General features: G+C 37.3%; 3 protein-coding genes across 3 annotated transcripts; 1 reads left to right on the forward strand and 2 right to left on the reverse strand.

Annotated features, from left to right (window-relative positions):
* Window positions 1-94: 94 nt before the first annotated feature.
* Window positions 95-1870, reverse strand: LOC133729883 (SWI/SNF complex subunit SWI3B). Its single transcript, XM_062157507.1, has 2 exons — window positions 1211-1870; window positions 95-1106 (listed from the first exon to the last, which is right to left on the reverse strand). Exons 1-2 carry the CDS (start codon window positions 1799-1801, stop codon window positions 294-296), a joined length of 1404 nt encoding a protein of 467 aa, XP_062013491.1. The 5' UTR covers window positions 1802-1870; the 3' UTR covers window positions 95-293.
* Window positions 1871-4526: 2656 nt separating this feature from the next.
* Window positions 4527-4862, forward strand: LOC133731456 (uncharacterized). Its single transcript, XM_062158821.1, has one exon. The coding sequence runs from the start codon at window positions 4527-4529 to the stop codon at window positions 4860-4862; it is 336 nt and encodes a 111-aa protein (XP_062014805.1).
* Window positions 4863-5749: 887 nt separating this feature from the next.
* On the reverse strand, window positions 5750-20092 carry LOC133729886 (protein DETOXIFICATION 40-like). The gene is made up of 8 exons (XM_062157509.1): window positions 20050-20092; window positions 9876-10201; window positions 9002-9633; window positions 8236-8292; window positions 7932-8170; window positions 7319-7437; window positions 7153-7239; window positions 5750-6949 (listed from the first exon to the last, which is right to left on the reverse strand). The coding sequence occupies exons 1-8, from the start codon at window positions 20057-20059 to the stop codon at window positions 6872-6874; spliced, it is 1548 nt and encodes a 515-aa protein (XP_062013493.1). The 5' UTR covers window positions 20060-20092; the 3' UTR covers window positions 5750-6871.
* Between the last annotated feature and the right edge of the window lie 387 nt (window positions 20093-20479).

A 20479-nucleotide genomic window follows, 5' to 3' on the forward strand; every position in this document is an offset into this window, starting at 1 on the left:
AGGAAACAAAACACTACTTCAAGTGTCATTTTTCTTGGTTCCAAATTGTAAAACACCCCTAGAAACAGCATTCTGCTTAAACTGAATTTCAGACTTGAAGAATGTCGCCTACTTGCAGTTAGGTATTGGCAAGCAAAGCAGACGTTGCTTTCTGCTGAGAATCAAAGTTGTCTCTCCTTGAATAATGCGAGTTTGCAATAAAATGCTAATAATACTACATCGGTCTACTTGGAAGAACATACATGAACTACATAAAGTCCATCCGTGTTTGCATTCTACTAATGCATCCTCCTCTAGCTTTTGGTTTTAGGTGCAGATCTCTTATGAGACAAAAGCGTAAGCTGATCCACAAACAGCATTGATTTCATTTGCTCCAGTTGTTGCTTTTCTTTCTCCAACTGCAAATCTAATTCCTCGAAACGAACAATCCTATCTTGAATCTCTTTCATCTGCACCTCTGTAATCCCAGCAATTGCTCTCTCCACACCCAGCCCCTCCTTCTCCAGCTCCGAATTCGCATCCACAAAAGCGCCTCCCATTGCATTCAGTCTAGCTTCAGTGTCTCCATTCGACACAGCATCACCCCCACTCACCCCCCGAGGTCCAACACTCATCCTACTTGTTTCATAATCCGCCTCACACAGGGTTGTCACAGCAGCACGAGCAGCAGCTTCTGCAGCCTTTACACCCGCCAAAGCAGACAGAAACGCAGTCTGAGCCATGATCGGGTTGCTGGCATCTGCAAGAGGCGTGAGACGCATCCTCTTACTCTCCCAACCAACCTCATCATCCCCATTCCCCTCCTTCAACGGACTCACACCACTACCATCCAACTTCTCGGAATCCAAATCATCTATCGGTTTATCAGCAAAAGGAAGCTTGAGGAAGTGAGCCACACATTCCTTCTCGCTTCTACCAACATGTTGTGCAACCTTCCCCCAATCATCACCATAATGCATGAGTGCTTCTAGCAAATGCAATGTGTCTCTATCTGCCCAACCATCCCCAGTCTCCTCATTAATCTCAACCCTTCTAAAATCCGAAGAATTCACACCAATCTGATAGTTCCCACGAACATAACATCTTGCACATAGAGTCATATCATACTGAACCAAACAACATTACACTAACACATCAAAATTCAAGTCTTTTTCGCCACGAAAATCGAATTAATCAAATCCAATTACAGCAGTGAAAGAATGAGGGATACCTTTTCGGAAACAAAGCAGGCAATGCTGCAGAGAGACTTGCAGCCATTGCAGGTCCTCTTCTTGTCCTTGTTAGGGGCAGAAGCGTCTTTCGGACCGGGCTTCGGTGACTGAGCGCCGCCGCCGTGCGCGGCGGCGGACTTCGCGTCCTTCTCCTCCCATTTCAGCGACTTGATCGAGGGAGCGTAATTGATCAAACCCCAAGCCTCGAGGAAATTGAAGACCCTGTGAATGGAGCCGACGTCGCCGACTAGGGTTTTGCGGACGTCGGTGAAAGTGAGGCGGCGGCCGGGGTTGGAGCGGTAGTGCTTGATGATGTGGTTGCGGTAGTACTTGTAGAGGTTAGGGTTTTTGGCCGGCGAGCGGGAGTTGAAGAATTCCGGGAGGGATCGGCGCTCGGTTTGGTAGACGCGGTCGAAGGAGAACCAGCTGGAGTAGCTGGGGATGAAGATGGTGTCGGCGTCGGCGTCGGAGGTCGTCGGCGGCGGTGGAGGAGGGCGGGCGGTCGTGGCCGGAATATCGGGCTTGACGGCGGAGGAGGAGGGAGGAGGATTGAGGAGATTGAGAAGCTCTTGGATGGATTTGGTAGTCATTGGGAGATGTGAGAGGTTTAAAAGTGGGATATGGGCTTTTCTATTCTTCTTCTTTCTTTTCTTTTATCACGAGTTTAGGGCTTGTTTTAATACTTCATTGAAATATTAGCGATAAAAATTAAAAAAATCTCTCCGGATTCTCTTGCTAAATCGGGCCTTGAACATGATTATGGTGTTTTTGTATTTGACTCCCCTCCTCCCCAACCTATTATTGCATTTTTTGATGATCTCAGTCTTCTGTTAGACCTCCAACTAAGCTTTTTTTTTTTTTTTTTTTGTGTTATTGTGTTTGGGTTTTTTTTAAGACCCTCCTTGTGACAAAAAAAAATTGCTTCATGGCGTTTTTGGGACGTGGAGAAAAGGAGAATATGGTTTTTCCATCCTCCCTGTCATTCTTTTATGGTTTTTCATCAGGCCTAGTCGCCAACTAGGGTTCAATTATTCATCTATTTTTTTGAAAATGGGCTGGTGCGGCTGCCCTCAAGCCTTGATTAATGAAATTGCAGAATACAAAGGGGAACGTAGAGCCTAAACTCCATATTACAATTATTCATCTATTAATGGTGAAGAAAATTGTAGTCAATTTTTGATACCTTCTCAAAAAAAAAAAATCAATTTTTGATAGAAAGAAGGAAAGACAAAAGGAAAAAGGAAAGTGGGCCTTGAAGAGTTGTAGGCCCTGACAGCGGGCCTTTCTTGAAGAAAATTGGGCATTTGCAACTGGCCTGGAAATGCATTGGGCAGGGCTTTGAACAGTTGGGCTTGTTTAGTATCCTTTTTTTTTTTTTCTCCTTCTCCGGGGATTGTTTCCCTTTCTTTTTTAGGTAAGTTTAGAGCTATGCCATTTTTTTTTAACAAGATTTAAACTTAAATATCATTATTTATATATATAATTTTTTTTTCTTATTTACGTCTCTTTACTTACAGTAAAACAGTTGCAATTTTTTTATATGAAATCATGGAAGCTTAGCTCACACCAAATGAATAACTACTAATTGTTATATCACTAGCTATAAGAAAAGAATCGTGGAGGGAAAGACGTATGAAATTGAACCAAAACAAACTATCAAACAAAAGCGCCAAAATATTAAACGCAATTATGCAAGCATGGTGTTCTAATATACTCACCATTAATGGACGAAACGTCATCTTTTTCTAATACATACGACAGATATATAAATACACTTACATAATTTTCAGGCTTGAATTATAATAATACTAAAGTTGTCACTGTTGCTCTTGTCAGGCAGATCGAGGCCGGTGGAGGTTAGGGCTCAGGGTTGACTTGAAAATTGTAAAGGCACTGCGAAACCACTTGTATATATATTTCAAAGCCAATAAGCCATCACACTCTCTTTTGACTCGATATTCAATTTGTTTTTTCAAAAAGATCCTTCATGCCGGTGGAGATTTCTGTCTGTTCTATACATGGCAAGCCTCATGTTTTCTCTCTACCCTATTTGACTTCAAAGGCCATCTCACTAATGGCCGCCGGCATGGCCAGCCAGCCTGCAACTTTTCCCAGCTCCATTGTACTAATTTGACGGTGTGCTTGTTTATATTTGGAAATTATAATTATTTCGAAAATTACTACTTAAGTTGATTATCCGAATAATAGAATGGATATGTAGGTGGATTGACAAGTCAAATTCGATATTGCTCATATATGATCGGAACATTTGATCGTAAAATTTCAAATGTAGGTTAACATGCTATGATGCCGATTTAGTGACATATTAGATCTAACAACAAGTAACATGACATGCAACGGATCATGCATAAAACATACCACCGATTCCGGATGCATACAACCCTAACTTATTTGTTTTGCCTCACGGTTGTGGCTACATTATCTTGACATCATGACGAGTAATTTCTGGATCATCAACTACTCAACTTACATCATCATCACAGAGCGCTTTAGGCCACATCTCTAACAAGATTTCACACCCACATTCATGTACCTATATAAACGCTGATGATTTTGATTAAGCTACACATTTTTCAATGTTGTACTAATACATGTACTAAAGTAAATGCATGAACTACTTAAGCTCTGAACTTCATTCCCAATACCAGTCACAATATATCGTTGCTTTGTGAATTGATCACCTTAATTACCACATGGTTTACGTAGACATATATGTCTTTGCATTTCCCTTTCTTTAATCAACTATTAATTCTGTTCCTCATTGGCATCTGATCCAAACCCTAAGGTCCCGATCTGTTAACCCTTTATATAATTCATTTAATTACATAAACCTAATATCTGGTCATTTGCTAACAGAATACCTAATTATCTGGTGATTATTTCTAGCTACTGCAAATTGTAATCAATGAGAGGAAGTTTTTCTAATGTCATCCTCTCTTATTTGAGAGCAGGTTTTAATTAATTAATTCACAACATGTTGATGATCGATGTAAAAGGCCAGCTCAATGCCTGCAGGTTTTTCCTCCATTATTTAAAATTGTATTAAATTGTCTACTAAAATTAGTAGCGCACATGCTATCCTTCATCACCAAATATGACCCTCCTATATTATACACCACCTCCAATACCAACTCTTCAATCCCCTCTATAAATTCCACTTGACACCATTTGAGCTTACACAATACACAACACCTCTCTCTCTCTCTCTCTCTCTCTCTCTCTCTCTCTCTCTCTCTCTCTCTCTCTCTCAACTCTCAAGCACAGTGCTGCTGGATTTTATTGGAAGGAAATTCAATGGCTGGTGTAAGGAAGCGTACTGGGTACTCGAAGATCGATAAGGAAGACCCGGAAGAGGTCATTCATCGACGAGCGCAGTTCTTGGTCTACAAAGTGATGCAGCAAGCCGACTATCGTAGAAGGCCTTCCAATTTGAAGATTAGAATACGGAAATTGAAGGTTAAGTTCGGGATGAGATTGAAGAAGTTGAGGAAGAGCATGCTGCTAAATATATCTGCAGCGAGAGTTGTCGTTTATAAACAAGTGTTTAGGCAGTTGAAAACTTGCAAGAGCTTGTTTGGCCGCGGAGAGGAGCCATTGCCAGCCTTCAACCTTTGTTCACTTGCACTCTAAATTTGTGTTGTACCTCTTAATTAAACTTTCTTCTCCATCATTTTCAGAAATATATACCAGCTTGGTTTGGAAATTCTGGTGTTTATAAATTGTTAAATTGTTTCCATAGATAGTATATAGCATAGTTCTTAGAGTACCCTAGTTCTTAATCTGATTTTGTTTACTTTTTTTTATGTATGACCTTTATACTAATGGCTCTATAGGACTCCTTCTTTGCAGTATATATGGATCTATCTAACATGGTTAGATGGAACCCATAACATGGCTGCATTATGTATTGAAGTGCCATACAATATTCATTATCCGTGTGAGGGTTTGCCTGGTTGGAAAGTAATGGGATAGCAGATATGTTCCCAAATTATTCATAGTTTTTTGCCAAAAAAAAGTCAACGTACTCCCTCAAGGCAATCCTATAAAAAAAAAAAAGAAAAAAAAAAAAAAATAGAGTCTTCCATACCAATGATACCATGCCGGCCGTACTGTCTCATTGTTGACTGTCCTCTCTCTTAATATTTTTGCACCGTAAAAATATTTTTGCGCGTTGTAAACACTCTTTTGCGCGCCATGAAAGATGTTTTACAATTTTAATTTTGTGTGTCGTAAAAAACCATTTTGCGTGTCGTAAAAGATGTCATTCACACTTCTAATAAACAATGCTCTCAATTAAACCCTTTCATTTAAGCATAGTAAACAAAAGCATATTCATGTAGTAAATTATATCAATTAAATAACTTTTTTTTTTTTAAAGAGGATCTCAAAAGATTTCACTCCTACCCCCATGGTGACTCGAACCCATGACGTGGATATTAGGTAGTGGGTGCTCTAACCACTGAGCTAACACCACTTCGTCAATCAATTAAATAACTTCATATTACAAAATCATAGGATAATTAAACTGGTTTTCAAATATAGAACATGCTAGCTAGATTAGAATTGTCTTCAAATTGATTACATGAGTACTTGAAGGGGCTTATTATAGCTCGACAATGATTTTTATCATGAAAAATTCTCCATAAGAAATTTTCTGTACTTGGACTTGTAATAGTATCTGCAAGAAAAAAAAAATTCCAGGCAATCATATTAGGGCCCCAAGTAAACAATTACAATCGGAAGCACACATAGTTTTGTGTGCATGTAACTAAATGCATAAAAACTACTGAAGACACCAACTTCACAATACAGGAAGTTATCCTAGTTGATTATGTTTAAGACAATAGTTTGTGAGTTGTGACTTGGCCCCTAGCTTCCTTGACACCCTGCAATTTTTCTTGCTACAGTTATAATTTACAAATTTTCCTGCTACAGTTATCCTAGTCAAATGTGCGCCGTCAAATATATGTGCGCCATATGGTTTGGTTCTGCTAGCTACACTGCCCATGTATCAACTATCTAGGCTAATTAATTTGTATCATTGTTTCTGTAATGGAAGTAATGTGATCGTGTGTGCGTATCATATTTTTGGGATTGCTATACAACGATATGAATAACAATACATGGTTAATTTGAAATGTTATTGCCGGTCTGTAATAGTGTCCATGGGAGAATGAACACGTTGTCAAGATGTTTTTTTTTTCTTTTTTCGATGAACTGGAGGAATAAGTCTTTTATTTCTTACGGTTCAAGAAGTTACATTCGGTAAATGTATATATTATGAAATTTCAGGAGTTGCGATTAATGGATGTCCATGGGAAAGCATGAGCAGATGAGCTTATAACTTAGAATTACAGGCACATAAAGTTCATGCTAGCTCAGTAGCTTGCCACTCTCTTTGTGTGATGTATTGTTTCCCTCCCTTCATGCTTGGCATATTGGCATGCACGCACGCCCTTTAATCATCTCATTGATTAATTTCATCCTAGCTTATTTCATGCAATATATAATCTTATTATGCAATACAATTTTTTTTTTTTGGGCTGGGGGGGTTGGGGTTTCAGGTATTCTTACTAATCAAATCAAGTTGATTAGCAAACTGATTGTTGGAAACTTGTGCCTTCGATCAATTTGATTGATCAGCTTTTGAGAAGAGGTTGCTGCTGCTGTTTATTAGAATCGTCCCATTTTTCCAAACGCTTTTTACTCGTGTCCACCTGAAACAACCGATCCATTCAATTCTCACAACAAAATATATCACCTAGCTTATTCCGCTGTGTAAGTGAATTAATATTAATTTAGTGAACTAAGACTGGACAGAAAAGGGTAGGGATTAATAGGAAATGGAGGGAAAGGGCTAATCCGCTAATCCAAGTAAAGCTTCCATATATTCAAGTCATTTATATATGTAATTAATTACCTCTTTAATCCAGTCCGTACGAAATGTTACCCACAATAAGATGATGGTCTGCATCAATGTTCCTCCTATCATCCCCGACCATATTCCCTGCATCCATATATTAAGTTGTGAACTTTTTTGGTTATCTTTGACTGAAGAATATGCATGCAGTGCATAAAGTATGTACCTGAGCACCAAGATCGAACTTAAATCCCAGAAGACAGCCTAATGGGATTCCAACCACATAGTAGCATCCCACATTCACATATGCCACAAAGGCTTGCCATCCACACCCAACAGCCACCCCTACAATAAACAGTGATCAGAGATATGCAAATCGATCACAACGGAGGATTCAATACCACCGCTTAAATATTGTCACCAGTCTATATTTTTCCAAAGTAAATGCTCGCCTCTAAATTTTAGATTGTAGTTATAGCATTTTTTTATATATTAATATTGACATACAAATGATGACATTTAAGTGAAATGATTGCTCAGTTGTCATATGTTGACTCTAGCTACTAGATATCAATTCGTATATAACTTTCTTTCCAAATTTGCTACTCCTCTGCACTTGAAAGGAACAAAAGATAAGGTTTTTTTTTTTTTTTTTTTTGGGAAAAAACAAAAGATAGGTTTAAAAATTCTTTTACTCATTTGAAAGCGGCATATATATCCTGCCATACATCACCTGCCGAAAGATGCATGTCATTTTCGAAAGATAACCTTGAATAAGAAATGAGTAAAAGAATAGTGAATTCATAAAACTCTTCTAAGAGTACTCCTCGCGAACTAACCCGAGAGGACAGGTTGAATCCCATTAAGGATTAGAGTGACGGCCAAATACGGAGTGAGTTTAGAGACTGCTTCGGCAACAGTTTCGCCACTGGTAAAGGCATAACTGATTACATCGCGGAGCAACAGCACAATGACGGCTTCAACTATAGCAATAGCCAACGACACTAGTGTTACTATCACAACCGAGAATGCTGCAGACTTTGGATTCCCAGCACCTAGCTCGTTGCTTACTCGCACACTGCATATATATGTTCATTAACAAATTAACAATGATATTTATAGTTTTGAAAATTTATCACTTACCTTATAGCTGCGTTAAATCCAACTGAAACCATGAACAATACTCCATTTATCGCCATGCTGCACAAGATGAATCATACCATGGATTAAGCTTATAGACATGTTAAGTGTACGAATGAACATATATAATAGGATTCTTATAATGAGTTGTTCGACGCTTCTTTCTTCTTGTTCTTTTTCCTTTTTCCTTTTTCCTTTTTCCTTTTTCCTTTTAGAGCAAAGGTAAAAATATGCTCGTTTACTGTCTGTAATTAAATTCTTTAGGTGAACCGCATGTGGTATGAATGGTCACTATTAATTAATCCTTACGCCATGGAAGAAACTTTTGGTGGACCAGTATACGGCACTGGCAAGTGGCAAACGACTTAAATTCATCTCAAACACTATAGTAAAGTTAGCTGGACAGAAATGATAGGCATGGGCCACAGAAAGCGCGCTACAATTAATTAACTGTAGGAGTTTCTCATACCATATATGTGTGCGTGTTTCTATCATAGTAGAAGATGACTAGCTAATTAGCTTGTGTCCTTTTGTGACCATTCAGTGTCGCGTACTATATTCCTAGCTATATAAGATGAAAATGTAATGTCACGCCAATCCCTACTATATCGAACTATGTAAATTCATTAGAGAAGTTTATTGCATGTAATAATCAATCAACTCTAAAGTCCTTCTTTGTTAGCATTGTGATATATATATATATATATATATATATATATATATATATTTATATATATTGAATGGAGTTAAGAGTACTTTAGTTTCTTACCATACAGCCAAAGAGTTCAAAGCAAGCTCAGGGTCCTTTAGTAAGCCAGCAATCAACACTAGCACCTGAAAGTACCACACCTCCAAGCACAACATCACAGCCGATGCAGCCGATAACTTCACGAACTCCCACAACCCCGAAAACGCCTGCAAACTAAACCCACTCCATGTCTTCTTACATTTGCTACTTGTCAAAATGTAGACGAACTGAGCAATTACAATGATCCACCAAGACAAGCTCAAAACCAACGAGGCACCAATCAACCCCCAACCTAACTCGTATACAGCCACCCAACTTAGCAATAAATGCACCCCAAGCGTAGCCGCAGATATGTAGGCACTTGGAAGCACAATTCTCTGGGCCTGGAGAAACTTTTGGATTGGAAAATTGACAGCGTAAGCGAAGATTTGTGGGATCAGACCGTAGACGAAAACTGCGGCTGCAGAGGCTAAGGCTGATGATTCTCCGATTAAAAGCAATAAGGGCTTGCATAGGATGAAGACTGCAAGAAGTGGAAGTCCGGTGATGGTTAGGACTATGGTTGCTCTTTGGAGATATATGCCTAACATGTCGTACTTGTGGGCACCGTAGGCTTGCCCACATAGAGTCTCCACCGCGCTTCCCATACCTAACTACAAGAAAAAGAAAAAGAAAAAGAAAAAGAAAAAGAAAAAGAAAAAGAGAACAAATTAATAAAAGTAAGTCCAAAGGTGTTCTTTTAGAAATGGTAAAAGCACTTTCAGATAATGAAATTTACGTTTATGTAACCCTTTATAGTGTTCCTAAAGACAGATTTTTCTACGAAAACAATTCCAAATAGGCCTTAAAGAAGTGAGAGTCGTAGGATGTTCGATCTTTTGTTAGATATACGTACCATGAGGCCGTAGGCAAAGAGTTGGATGCCGCTATTGCCGAGGGAGGCAGCTGCAAGCTCGAGATTACCCAGGTGGCCGGCGAAGACACGTGTGGAAAGTGACATAGTGTTGTTGATGACGTAAACGAAGACGGCAGGAGCAGCAAGGCGGAAGAGGAGCTTGAGTTCAATCCATGTGGCCAATCGGAGCCTCTTGAAACACGGCAACTGGGCGTCGGATAGTACCTTCTCAAGTGAAGATGACTCCTCGCCGTGACTAGCGGAGGCTACTGATACGGATTCGGGTTCTGGTTCTGAGCTTAAGATGGGTTGGTGGAGCTCTTCTTGAGAATGAAGGAATGGATGGATTTCAAAACTTTTTAATTAGTGCGGAATAAGTTTAACAATTAAACTACTAACTAAACATAAAATCCATTCCTTTAACCCATGATCTTGGCTTATTGTGATATGTATATAAACATAGCATGCATGGTAAGGAAGAACAAAGAGGGAGTTTATGTTCTACTCACCCTTGGAGCGTGATTTTAATCCGATCCAAGTGAACCACCAAAGTTCCTCTCCTTGATCTCTCCTTGTGTGTGTTTCCTCCACCTTGAAGCACCTTGAATTAAGAACTCCTTCTTATACTCCTTCTTGTGCTTGTAATCTCCTCCTTGATGTAACAAGTAAAGCCACAAAAATATATGGCCTCTAAGGATCTTCACCAAGTGAATCAAGAGATGAAGAAAGATGAAAGAAAAGAAGAAATTATGCAAGTGTTCTTCTTTCCTTTAATTTCTGAAAAATGGACCAAGAGAGAACTCTCTTTCTCTCTCTCTAATCTGAAAATAATAGTGTGGAGACACACACTTTTCTTTGTCCATGCTTTCCCTTTTATATAATAGGAAATAACTCCAATTACTAAAAGAAAAATATTGACTTTCATAAAGCCAATATTTTGGCTGGTCCATACATGTTATTGGGCACTAAAAATGTGTCTTGGGCTTTCATTTAAATCTCATTTAGTGAAGCCCAAGTCCACACCAAAAAACCCGACAATCGTTTAGGCCCAATAGGTTCGGTTTTACCCGAAAATCCTAATTATGTTCAAATAATAAATCTAATTAATTATTTGCTCATAACCAACTCTTGTTTAATCTTCTTCATATATAATCTCAATGATCCACTTATATGGTGTGCGATCTCTTAGGTTCTAATTAACAAGGCAGTGAAGTTTATAGAAACCATTCTATTTTGTTTACGAATCAAAAACTCCATTTTTGATTCTCCCTTGTTATTAGGATAATAAATGTTTATTAATCCTCGGGGACTTCACAAGTCATGAGTGACGTCTTGCAACATATCATGACTACCCTAGTTAATGTAGAATGACAAAGAACCTATTCAATTGGAATTACAATACAATACGGTCCTTCTCTTACACTATGTTCTAAATCACATCATCGGGGTATGGAATTGATATGTCAATCCCCTAATGTGATTTTCATTCTTATGTGATTCTTAGAATGTGATTAAAAACTCCTTTTTAAATCTCATTCAATGCTTTGGCCAAAGACTCATTGAATCACATCTTTGAACATACACCTTATTTACTTAAGGATAGAGATTCCTTGTTGTACACTCACATGTCTCCATGACCGAATTGATTATACCAATGAATGCATCTATTATATCCATTAAGGGACACAATGTTATTGCATCATCAAGAGATAATCCATTCACTCATAAGACAACTATGGTGTCTCAGGTCAAAGGACTAATTTGTATTATTGCAATTTAGAGTTCAAGTTTGACATGTAAGTAAGACTCCATACAAGAACTCTAATGATCGCGTTCAGTATACTCTTTAAGTTAAGAGCACCCACATACTTGTATTAGTGTCTCTACACAAATGACAAGAGACATATCATCCTCCATATTGAGAATACATAGTATGTGCTAGTCTTTCCGGATTATCAATGTCCAAGTGATAATCCTATGACTAGGAACCTTTTAGGATAAGAGTGTGAAAGAGTAAATGTCTCACACATCTAACTCTTTAGATTACTTTCTCTTTAACTCATATTCCTTGGACCTTGTTCAATCAAATATTAAGTATAAGCAATGAACAATAAACTTGCCCTTTTGAATAATAATAATTACAATAATAATTACATCAAAATGATTGTTTTAGGACACAATTCCTTCAATCTCCCACTTGTACTAAACCCAATCAGCCATGAAACGTACACCCATCTTCTCAAGATGTTGTTCTAGCTTTGCTTGTGATAAAGGCTTAGTGAATGGATCTGATATGTTATCAACAGATGCTACTTTGAGAATGTTAACGTCTCCACGATTAACAATCTCCCTTATGATATGGAAACGTCTTTCGATGTGTTTGGATTTTTGATGAGACCTTGGTTCCTTGGCTTGAGCAATTGCCCCATTGTTGTCACAATAAAGTGGAATCGGTGACTCAATGGTAGGAACAACATCAAGTTCAGTGATGAACTTTTTCATCCAAACTGCTTCCTTTGCAGCCTCTGCAGCTGCAATGTATTCTGCCTCAGTAGTGGAATCTGCAGTAACGCTTTGTTTGCAGCTTCTCCAATTTACTGCACCTCCATTCAAGGTGAAGACAAACCCCGATGTGGATTTTCTGTCATTCACATCAGATTGAAAATCTGAGTCTGTGTATGCTTCCACTTGCAACTCTGATTGCAAATCACCACCTCCATAAACGAGGAATAAATCTTTAGTCCTTCTCAAGTACTTAAGGATATTCTTAACAGCATTCCAGTGTTCTAAACCTGGATTGGACTGATATCGACTAGTTATGCTTACGCCATAACTGATATCAGGTCTTGTGCATAGCATCGCATACATGAGGCTCCCTATTGCAGATGCATATGGGATCTTGCTCATCTTTTGCACTTCCTCAATCGTTTGTGGGCACATTTTCTTAGAAAGGTGAATGCCATGTCTGACAGGCAGAAAACCCTTCCTAGATTGTTCCATGTGAAATCTATTCAGCACTTTGTCTATGTACAAGGATTGAGATAATCCAATTAATCTTTTTGATCTGTCTCTATAGATCTTTATTCCTAGTACATAGGCAGCTTCTCCAAGATCCTTCATAAGGAAGGTCTTGGACAACCAAACTTTAATTGAAGATAACATTCCTACATCATTCCCAAAGAGTAGGATGTCATCTACATAAAGTACAAGGAACACAACAGCACTCCCACTGACCTTTTTGTAAACACAAGGTTCATCCATGTTTTGTGTGAAACCAAAAGATTTGACTGCATCATCAAAACGGATGTTCCAACTCCTTGAAGCTTGCTTGAGTCCATAGATGGACCTATGAAGCTTACACACTTTATGAATGTCATCTCTAGACGCAAAGCCTTCAGGTTGATCCATATAAAGCTCTTCCTCAAGGTTGCCATTCAGAAAGGCAGTCTTTACGTCCATTTGCCATATCTCATAATCATAGTGAGCAGCTATAGCAAATAATATCCGAATGGATTTAACCATGGCAACAGGAGAGAACGTATCTTCATAGTCAATGCCCTCTCTTTGCTTATAGCCCTTTGCCACCAACCTAGCTTTGTAGGTTTCTATTTTACCATCTGAGCCTATCTTTTTCTTGAAGACCCATTTGTTTCCAATTGGTCTAATACCAGGTGGAGGGTCAACGAGAGTCCAGACTTGATTGGTATACATAGAGTCAATCTCGGATTCCATGGCTTCTTGCCATTTCTTTGAGTCAACGTTTGACATTGCTTCATTATAACTAGAAGGATCATGCAGGTTTTCATTGTCACCAAGGAGATTTAACTCCCCAAGGCTTTCATGACACAAACCATACCTCTTGGGAGGTATCCGGATCCTACTAGATATTCTTGGAGTTTGTGTTATAGTTGGTTCAGGAAGTTGTTCAACGGGAAATGAAGTGTTAGTTTGTGGCTTGTTGGACACTTCCTTGAGTTCTACCATTTGTTCAACATTTCCATCAAGGACATAGTCCCTTTCAAGGAAAGTGACATTCCTGCTAACAAACACCTTTTGTTCTTCAGGTTGATAGAAATAATATCCTAAACTATCTTTAGGATATCCCACAAATAAACACTTGCTTGATCTAGCTTCAAGCTTCCCTGCTTCTAGTCTTTTGACATAAGCTGGACAACCCCAAATCTTAATATGATTGAGACTTGGTTTCTTCCCATGCCACATCTCATATGGTGTAAGAGGGACGGACTTGGAAGGCACTCTATTTAACAAATAAATTGCTGTTTGAAGTGCATATCCCCAAAAGGATATAGGTAAATCAGTATAGCTCATCATGGAACGAACCATGTCTAACAAAGTTCGATTTCTCCTTTCAGAGACACCATTGAGTTGTGGTGTTCCAGGAGGAGCTAATGAAGAAACAATGCCTTCTTGTTTGAGATAATCAATAAACTCATTGCTTAAGTATTCGCCTCCTCGATCGGATCTTAGAGCCTTAATACTCTTGTCGGTTTGTTTCTCAACTTCATTTTTAAATTCTTTGAACATTTCAAAGGCTTCAGATTTGTGCTTCATAAGGTATATATATCCAAACCGAGAATAGTCATCGGTAAAAGTTATGAAGTATGAGAATCCACCTTTACTAATAGTGGACATGGGACCACATACATCGGTATGTATTAGGCCTAAGAGTTCTTTAACTCTTGTTCTTTGTCCACCATAATGTGACTTGGTCATTTTTCCTTTTAGACAAGACTCACAAGTAGGCATAGGATCAGATCCTAACGACTCTAAATATCCATTTTTGGATAATTTGTGAATTCTATCTTGGCTAAGATGACCAAGCTTAAGGTGCCACATCTTAATGGGGTTAACCGTTTCCCGAGATCTCTTAGATCCCAAAGCATTTTCCTTCATACAATTAATACTACCATCTAAAGCTAGATGAAAGAGACCATCAATAATATTAGCATGACATATCATGCGTTCATTAATAGATACAAAACCACTTAGTTTATCAAAAACTACTCTATAACCATCCTTCAAAAGCATGGAGATGGAGATAAGGTTCTTTATACATATAGGAAGATAAAGACAATTATTTAACTCCAATGTATCTCCTGATGGTAACTTCAAAATATAAGTCCCCACGGCTTTGGCGTCAACTCTTGTGCCATTTCCAACACGTAGGGTGATTTCTCCAGCTTTAAGCTTCCTTGCTCCCACTAGGTCCTGCAACGAAGTGCAAACATGGTGAGATGCACCTGAATCAATTATCCAAGTGGAAGTATTATTAACTGTAAGTATTGATTCAATCACATTGATCATACCTGCTGTTGAAGACTGGTTCTTCAAGGATGCAAGATAAGCTTTGCAATTCCTCTTCCAATGCCCATCCTTGTTGCAAAAGAAACAAACACCTTTTGGTTCCTTTTGTTCCTTCTTCTTCTTCTTTTGGACTGCTCCTTTAGGCTTTGCCACTTGTTTCTTCTTCCCTTTGCCCTTGCCTTTGGACTTGGAAGAAGAAGCGACAATGGCCACACTCCCACTCTCTTTCTTGATTTGCTTCTCAGCTGTTACCAGCATATTGAGAAGATCAGAAAGACTATGATCCATTTGTTGCATATTATAGTTCATTATGAACTGAGAAAATGAATCATCTAGGGAGGATAGAAGAAGATCTTGAGCTAGCTCCGCATCAAGTGCAAATCCAAGGTCTTGAATTTGCTCAATAAGGCCTATCATTTTTAGACCATGTTGATGCACAGGAGCACCCCTCACATGCTTTGTCTTAACAAGCTCATTGACAGCTGTGAATCGCACATTTCTATTTCTCTCACCAAACAATTCAGTGAGATGAAGTAATATAGAACTGGCGCTATCCATATTCTCATGTTGCTTCTGAAGTTGTGAGTTCATGGATGCAAGCATAACACATTTAGCTTGCGTGTCATCATCCTTATGCTTTTGATAAGCAACACGTTGCTCATCGGTTGCATCTTGAGCCAATGGAGTGTGAGGAGGTGCATTTTGTAAGACATAAGCGATCTTATCGAATGTCAATACAATTTTCAAATTGCGGAGCCAGTCATTGAAGTTTGGGCCCTCAAGACGATTTTCATTGAGAATTTTGGTGATAGGATGTCCTGACATATTGCAGTCTACATAACATAAAATAAAAGAAGTGAGATTGATTTTAAAACCAAGTGACTCGGGTCTTAAGAATCAAATGGCACCCTCTCACTATTTTAACAAATTCCAAATCCCTCAAGGAATTCGAGAGTATAAATTAAAACTCTTAGTGAGTATGGAAGACTCATTTTCATTAAGCCAACCGCATCATAATAGAACTATAGGTCAACTTAATTTCCATGAGAGGATACTCTTATCCAATCACATCAAATGTGAATATCCATAACTTTGGCCTCTAAAGTAAGTAAGTCTCACCATAATAGGATATTGATAAATTACTCTAGTTAAGCTATACCCATCATCTCATGTAAGTATAGGGATCAAAAATTAAATCTCATCATAATAGAATATTGACCAAGATTTGTCCCTACCTTACAACATCAAATGTTGAATAACCTCTTTTTAATGCTCCTAGCAAGAAATACCCCCGTTCGGAATGATATTCACATGTAAGAACATCTAATAGGAGATTACAATGTTGGAAGGCCACAAAGAAGCATTCATAATGTCTTCTTCGTTTTTCAACTTAATATCACTTTGAGGGAATTTTAAGGTCTCATCTTTAATAATCTCATTAATAACAATCACATTGCATTTGCTTTGATCCTAATGTAATCACATTTTCATTATACTTGATCTATAATAAAATACTCCCACTTAATTGTTTTTCGGAAAAACAATTTGATTTCATCAAAAAACATTTTTCAAATGGAATCATGGGAAGTATAAAATTACTTGATCAAGTGCAACGAACATGCAATTATAATAGGTCACATAGGATGATTATGGACTTGTTGTTTGATCCAACATGAGCCAATATGTTGGATCAAGGTCATGTTTGGGTGGTTGATTTTAATTACGCGTAACGATTACGAAAATTAAATAACTAAGCTAAGCTATTACACTTTGCACTTGAACTTATTTCAAGGCTTGATGACTTCAAACTTCTTCTTTGGATCATCATCATGTGCCTCCATCTTCGATTACAAGAGTGGATAAGGGGCATACAAGCTCCCATTTAAATTTAATCAAACTTGAATAAATTAAATAAGCTACTTAGTTACACAACCAAATGAATTAATCAAATTAATTACATAACCCAAATGAATTAACTACTTTAATTACATAACCACATTCATTCAAAATGAATAGTCGGCCAATCTCATGCTCAATTATATTAGGCCATAGTCCATAATCATCCTTTAATTAACCAAGATTAATAAGGTTAATTAAACAAGCATATTTAACTCAATCAAAATAAGTTAACCACTAAATTACTTTAATTTAAGCAAGTAAATTAGTTGAGTGATTTATGAGATGATGTCTTACATCATGCATCATTAACTTTTGGTGAGTAATTTAGGGGATAATGTTTTACATCATGCATCACCAACTTTTGGTGAGTGATTTAGAGATAATGTTTTACATCATGTATCACAAACTTTTGGTGAGTGATTTTAGAGATAATGTTTTACATCATGCATCACCAACTTTTGGTGAGTGATTTAGAGATAATGTTTTACATCATGCATCACCAACTTTTGGAGAGTTATTTAAAGAAACTAATAATAAAGATGACTAACTCTACCAACTATTTGGTGAGAGAAACATGGAAATGATTTTATGTCATCATTAACTATTAGGTAAATAACAATTCATGAATTTATGGATCAAAAGTGAGAGCAAACACCATGGAAAAATGAGCTAGTTCACAACTAGTTTAGAGATATTCCAAAAAGCTGGAAATAAAATTCCAGCTTTATGTTCTTCCATTGAACACTTGTTTACTTCATCTTTGAAGCCAAAACATGCATCCCCTAAAGCATATATCATCTAACATGTTTCTAAGATTAACATTTTAATTAAGAAACATATAGAACCCCTTAATACATATCTCATATGCATTAAAGTTTCGTAAAACTTAAACCACTTCTTACATGTAATTTCTAGAAACCTTTTCTTGCTATCATAAAATCTACCTTACATCACATGCTTCATAACTTTTATGATAAAGCAAATTTTATGATCTAAATTACATATTACTCTAAGCTTAAGAAAATCACATCAACAAACATACTTAGCCATGTTTATAACATATCAAAATTAAGCCAATGGCTCTGATACCAATTGAAGGAATGGATGGATTTCAAAACTTTTTAATTAGTGCGGAATAAGTTTAACAATTAAACTACTAACTAAACATAAAATCCATTCCTTTAACCCATGATCTTGGCTTATTGTGATATGTATATAAACATAGCATGCATGGTAAGGAAGAACAAAGAGGGAGTTTATGTTCTACTCACCCTTGGAGCGTGATTTTAATCCGATCCAAGTGAACCACCAAAGTTCCTCTCCTTGATCTCTCCTTGTGTGTGTTTCCTCCACCTTGAAGCACCTTGAATTAAGAACTCCTTCTTATACTCCTTCTTGTGCTTGTAATCTCCTCCTTGATGTAACAAGTAAAGCCACAAAAATATATGGCCTCTAAGGATCTTCACCAAGTGAATCAAGAGATGAAGAAAGATGAAAGAAAAGAAGAAATTATGCAAGTGTTCTTCTTTCCTTTAATTTCTGAAAAATGGACCAAGAGAGAACTCTCTTTCTCTCTCTCTAATCTGAAAATAATAGTGTGGAGACACACACTTTTCTTTGTCCATGCTTTCCCTTTTATATAATAGGAAATAACTCCAATTACTAAAAGAAAAATATTGACTTTCATAAAGCCAATATTTTGGCTGGTCCATACATGTTATTGGGCACTAAAAATGTGTCTTGGGCTTTCATTTAAATCTCATTTAGTGAAGCCCAAGTCCACACCAAAAAACCCGACAATCGTTTAGGCCCAATAGGTTCGGTTTTACCCGAAAATCCTAATTATGTTCAAATAATAAATCTAATTAATTATTTGCTCATAACCAACTCTTGTTTAATCTTCTTCATATATAATCTCAATGATCCACTTATATGGTGTGCGATCTCTTAGGTTCTAATTAACAAGGCAGTGAAGTTTATAGAAACCATTCTATTTTGTTTACGAATCAAAAACTCCATTTTTGATTCTCCCTTGTTATTAGGATAATAAATGTTTATTAATCCTCGGGGACTTCACAAGTCATGAGTGACGTCTTGCAACATATCATGACTACCCTAGTTAATGTAGAATGACAAAGAACCTATTCAATTGGAATTACAATACAATACGGTCCTTCTCTTACACTATGTTCTAAATCACATCATCGGGGTATGGAATTGATATGTCAATCCCCTAATGTGATTTTCATTCTTATGTGATTCTTAGAATGTGATTAAAAACTCCTTTTTAAATCTCATTCAATGCTTTGGCCAAAGACTCATTGAATCACATCTTTGAACATACACCTTATTTACTTAAGGATAGAGATTCCTTGTTGTACACTCACATGTCTCCATGACCGAATTGATTATACCAATGAATGCATCTATTATATCCATTAAGGGACACAATGTTATTGCATCATCAAGAGATAATCCATTCACTCATAAGACAACTATGGTGTCTCAGGTCAAAGGACTAATTTGTATTATTGCAATTTAGAGTTCAAGTTTGACATGTAAGTAAGACTCCATACAAGAACTCTAATGATCGCGTTCAGTATACTCTTTAAGTTAAGAGCACCCACATACTTGTATTAGTGTCTCTACACAAATGACAAGAGACATATCATCCTCCATATTGAGAATACATAGTATGTGCTAGTCTTTCCGGATTATCAATGTCCAAGTGATAATCCTATGACTAGGAACCTTTTAGGATAAGAGTGTGAAAGAGTAAATGTCTCACACATCTAACTCTTTAGATTACTTTCTCTTTAACTCATATTCCTTGGACCTTGTTCAATCAAATATTAAGTATAAGCAATGAACAATAAACTTGCCCTTTTGAATAATAATAATTACAATAATAATTACATCAAAATGATTGTTTTAGGACACAATTCCTTCAGAGAACCCATAGTGTAGTGTTTGTGATGGCTATGCGCTGCAGTGGGACTATATATGAGGCAGGCTGCATTATTTGAAATCAAATATATATGAGAGAAAGAGTTTGTTTTTGACACGTCGACGTCGGCGAAAGTAAGATTGTATGGCGCTGTGAAAATTGTTTACCCTTGTCAATGATCTGAGTTTTCACAATTTTACTACAAAAGTTATGCAAGTGCGATTGATTGATTGTACCTTTTTTCTCTCATCCTTATCAATGAATAGATCTCTCTAGACTTTAGTTGCATGATTTAGATGCCTCGTATTTCTCAAAAAGTGATTCAGTCGATGGGATTTGGTATGAAAAAATTATTTTTGCCAGCTTCAATATTAGTTCATGTATAAAATTAAGGATCCTAAAATTAAACGTATGAGATCAAAATTGCTTTATG

The sequence above is a fragment of the Rosa rugosa genome, chromosome 2, assembly GCF_958449725.1.
Source record: "Rosa rugosa chromosome 2, drRosRugo1.1, whole genome shotgun sequence".
In the NCBI taxonomy this organism is placed as follows: Eukaryota; Viridiplantae; Streptophyta; class Magnoliopsida; order Rosales; family Rosaceae; genus Rosa; species Rosa rugosa.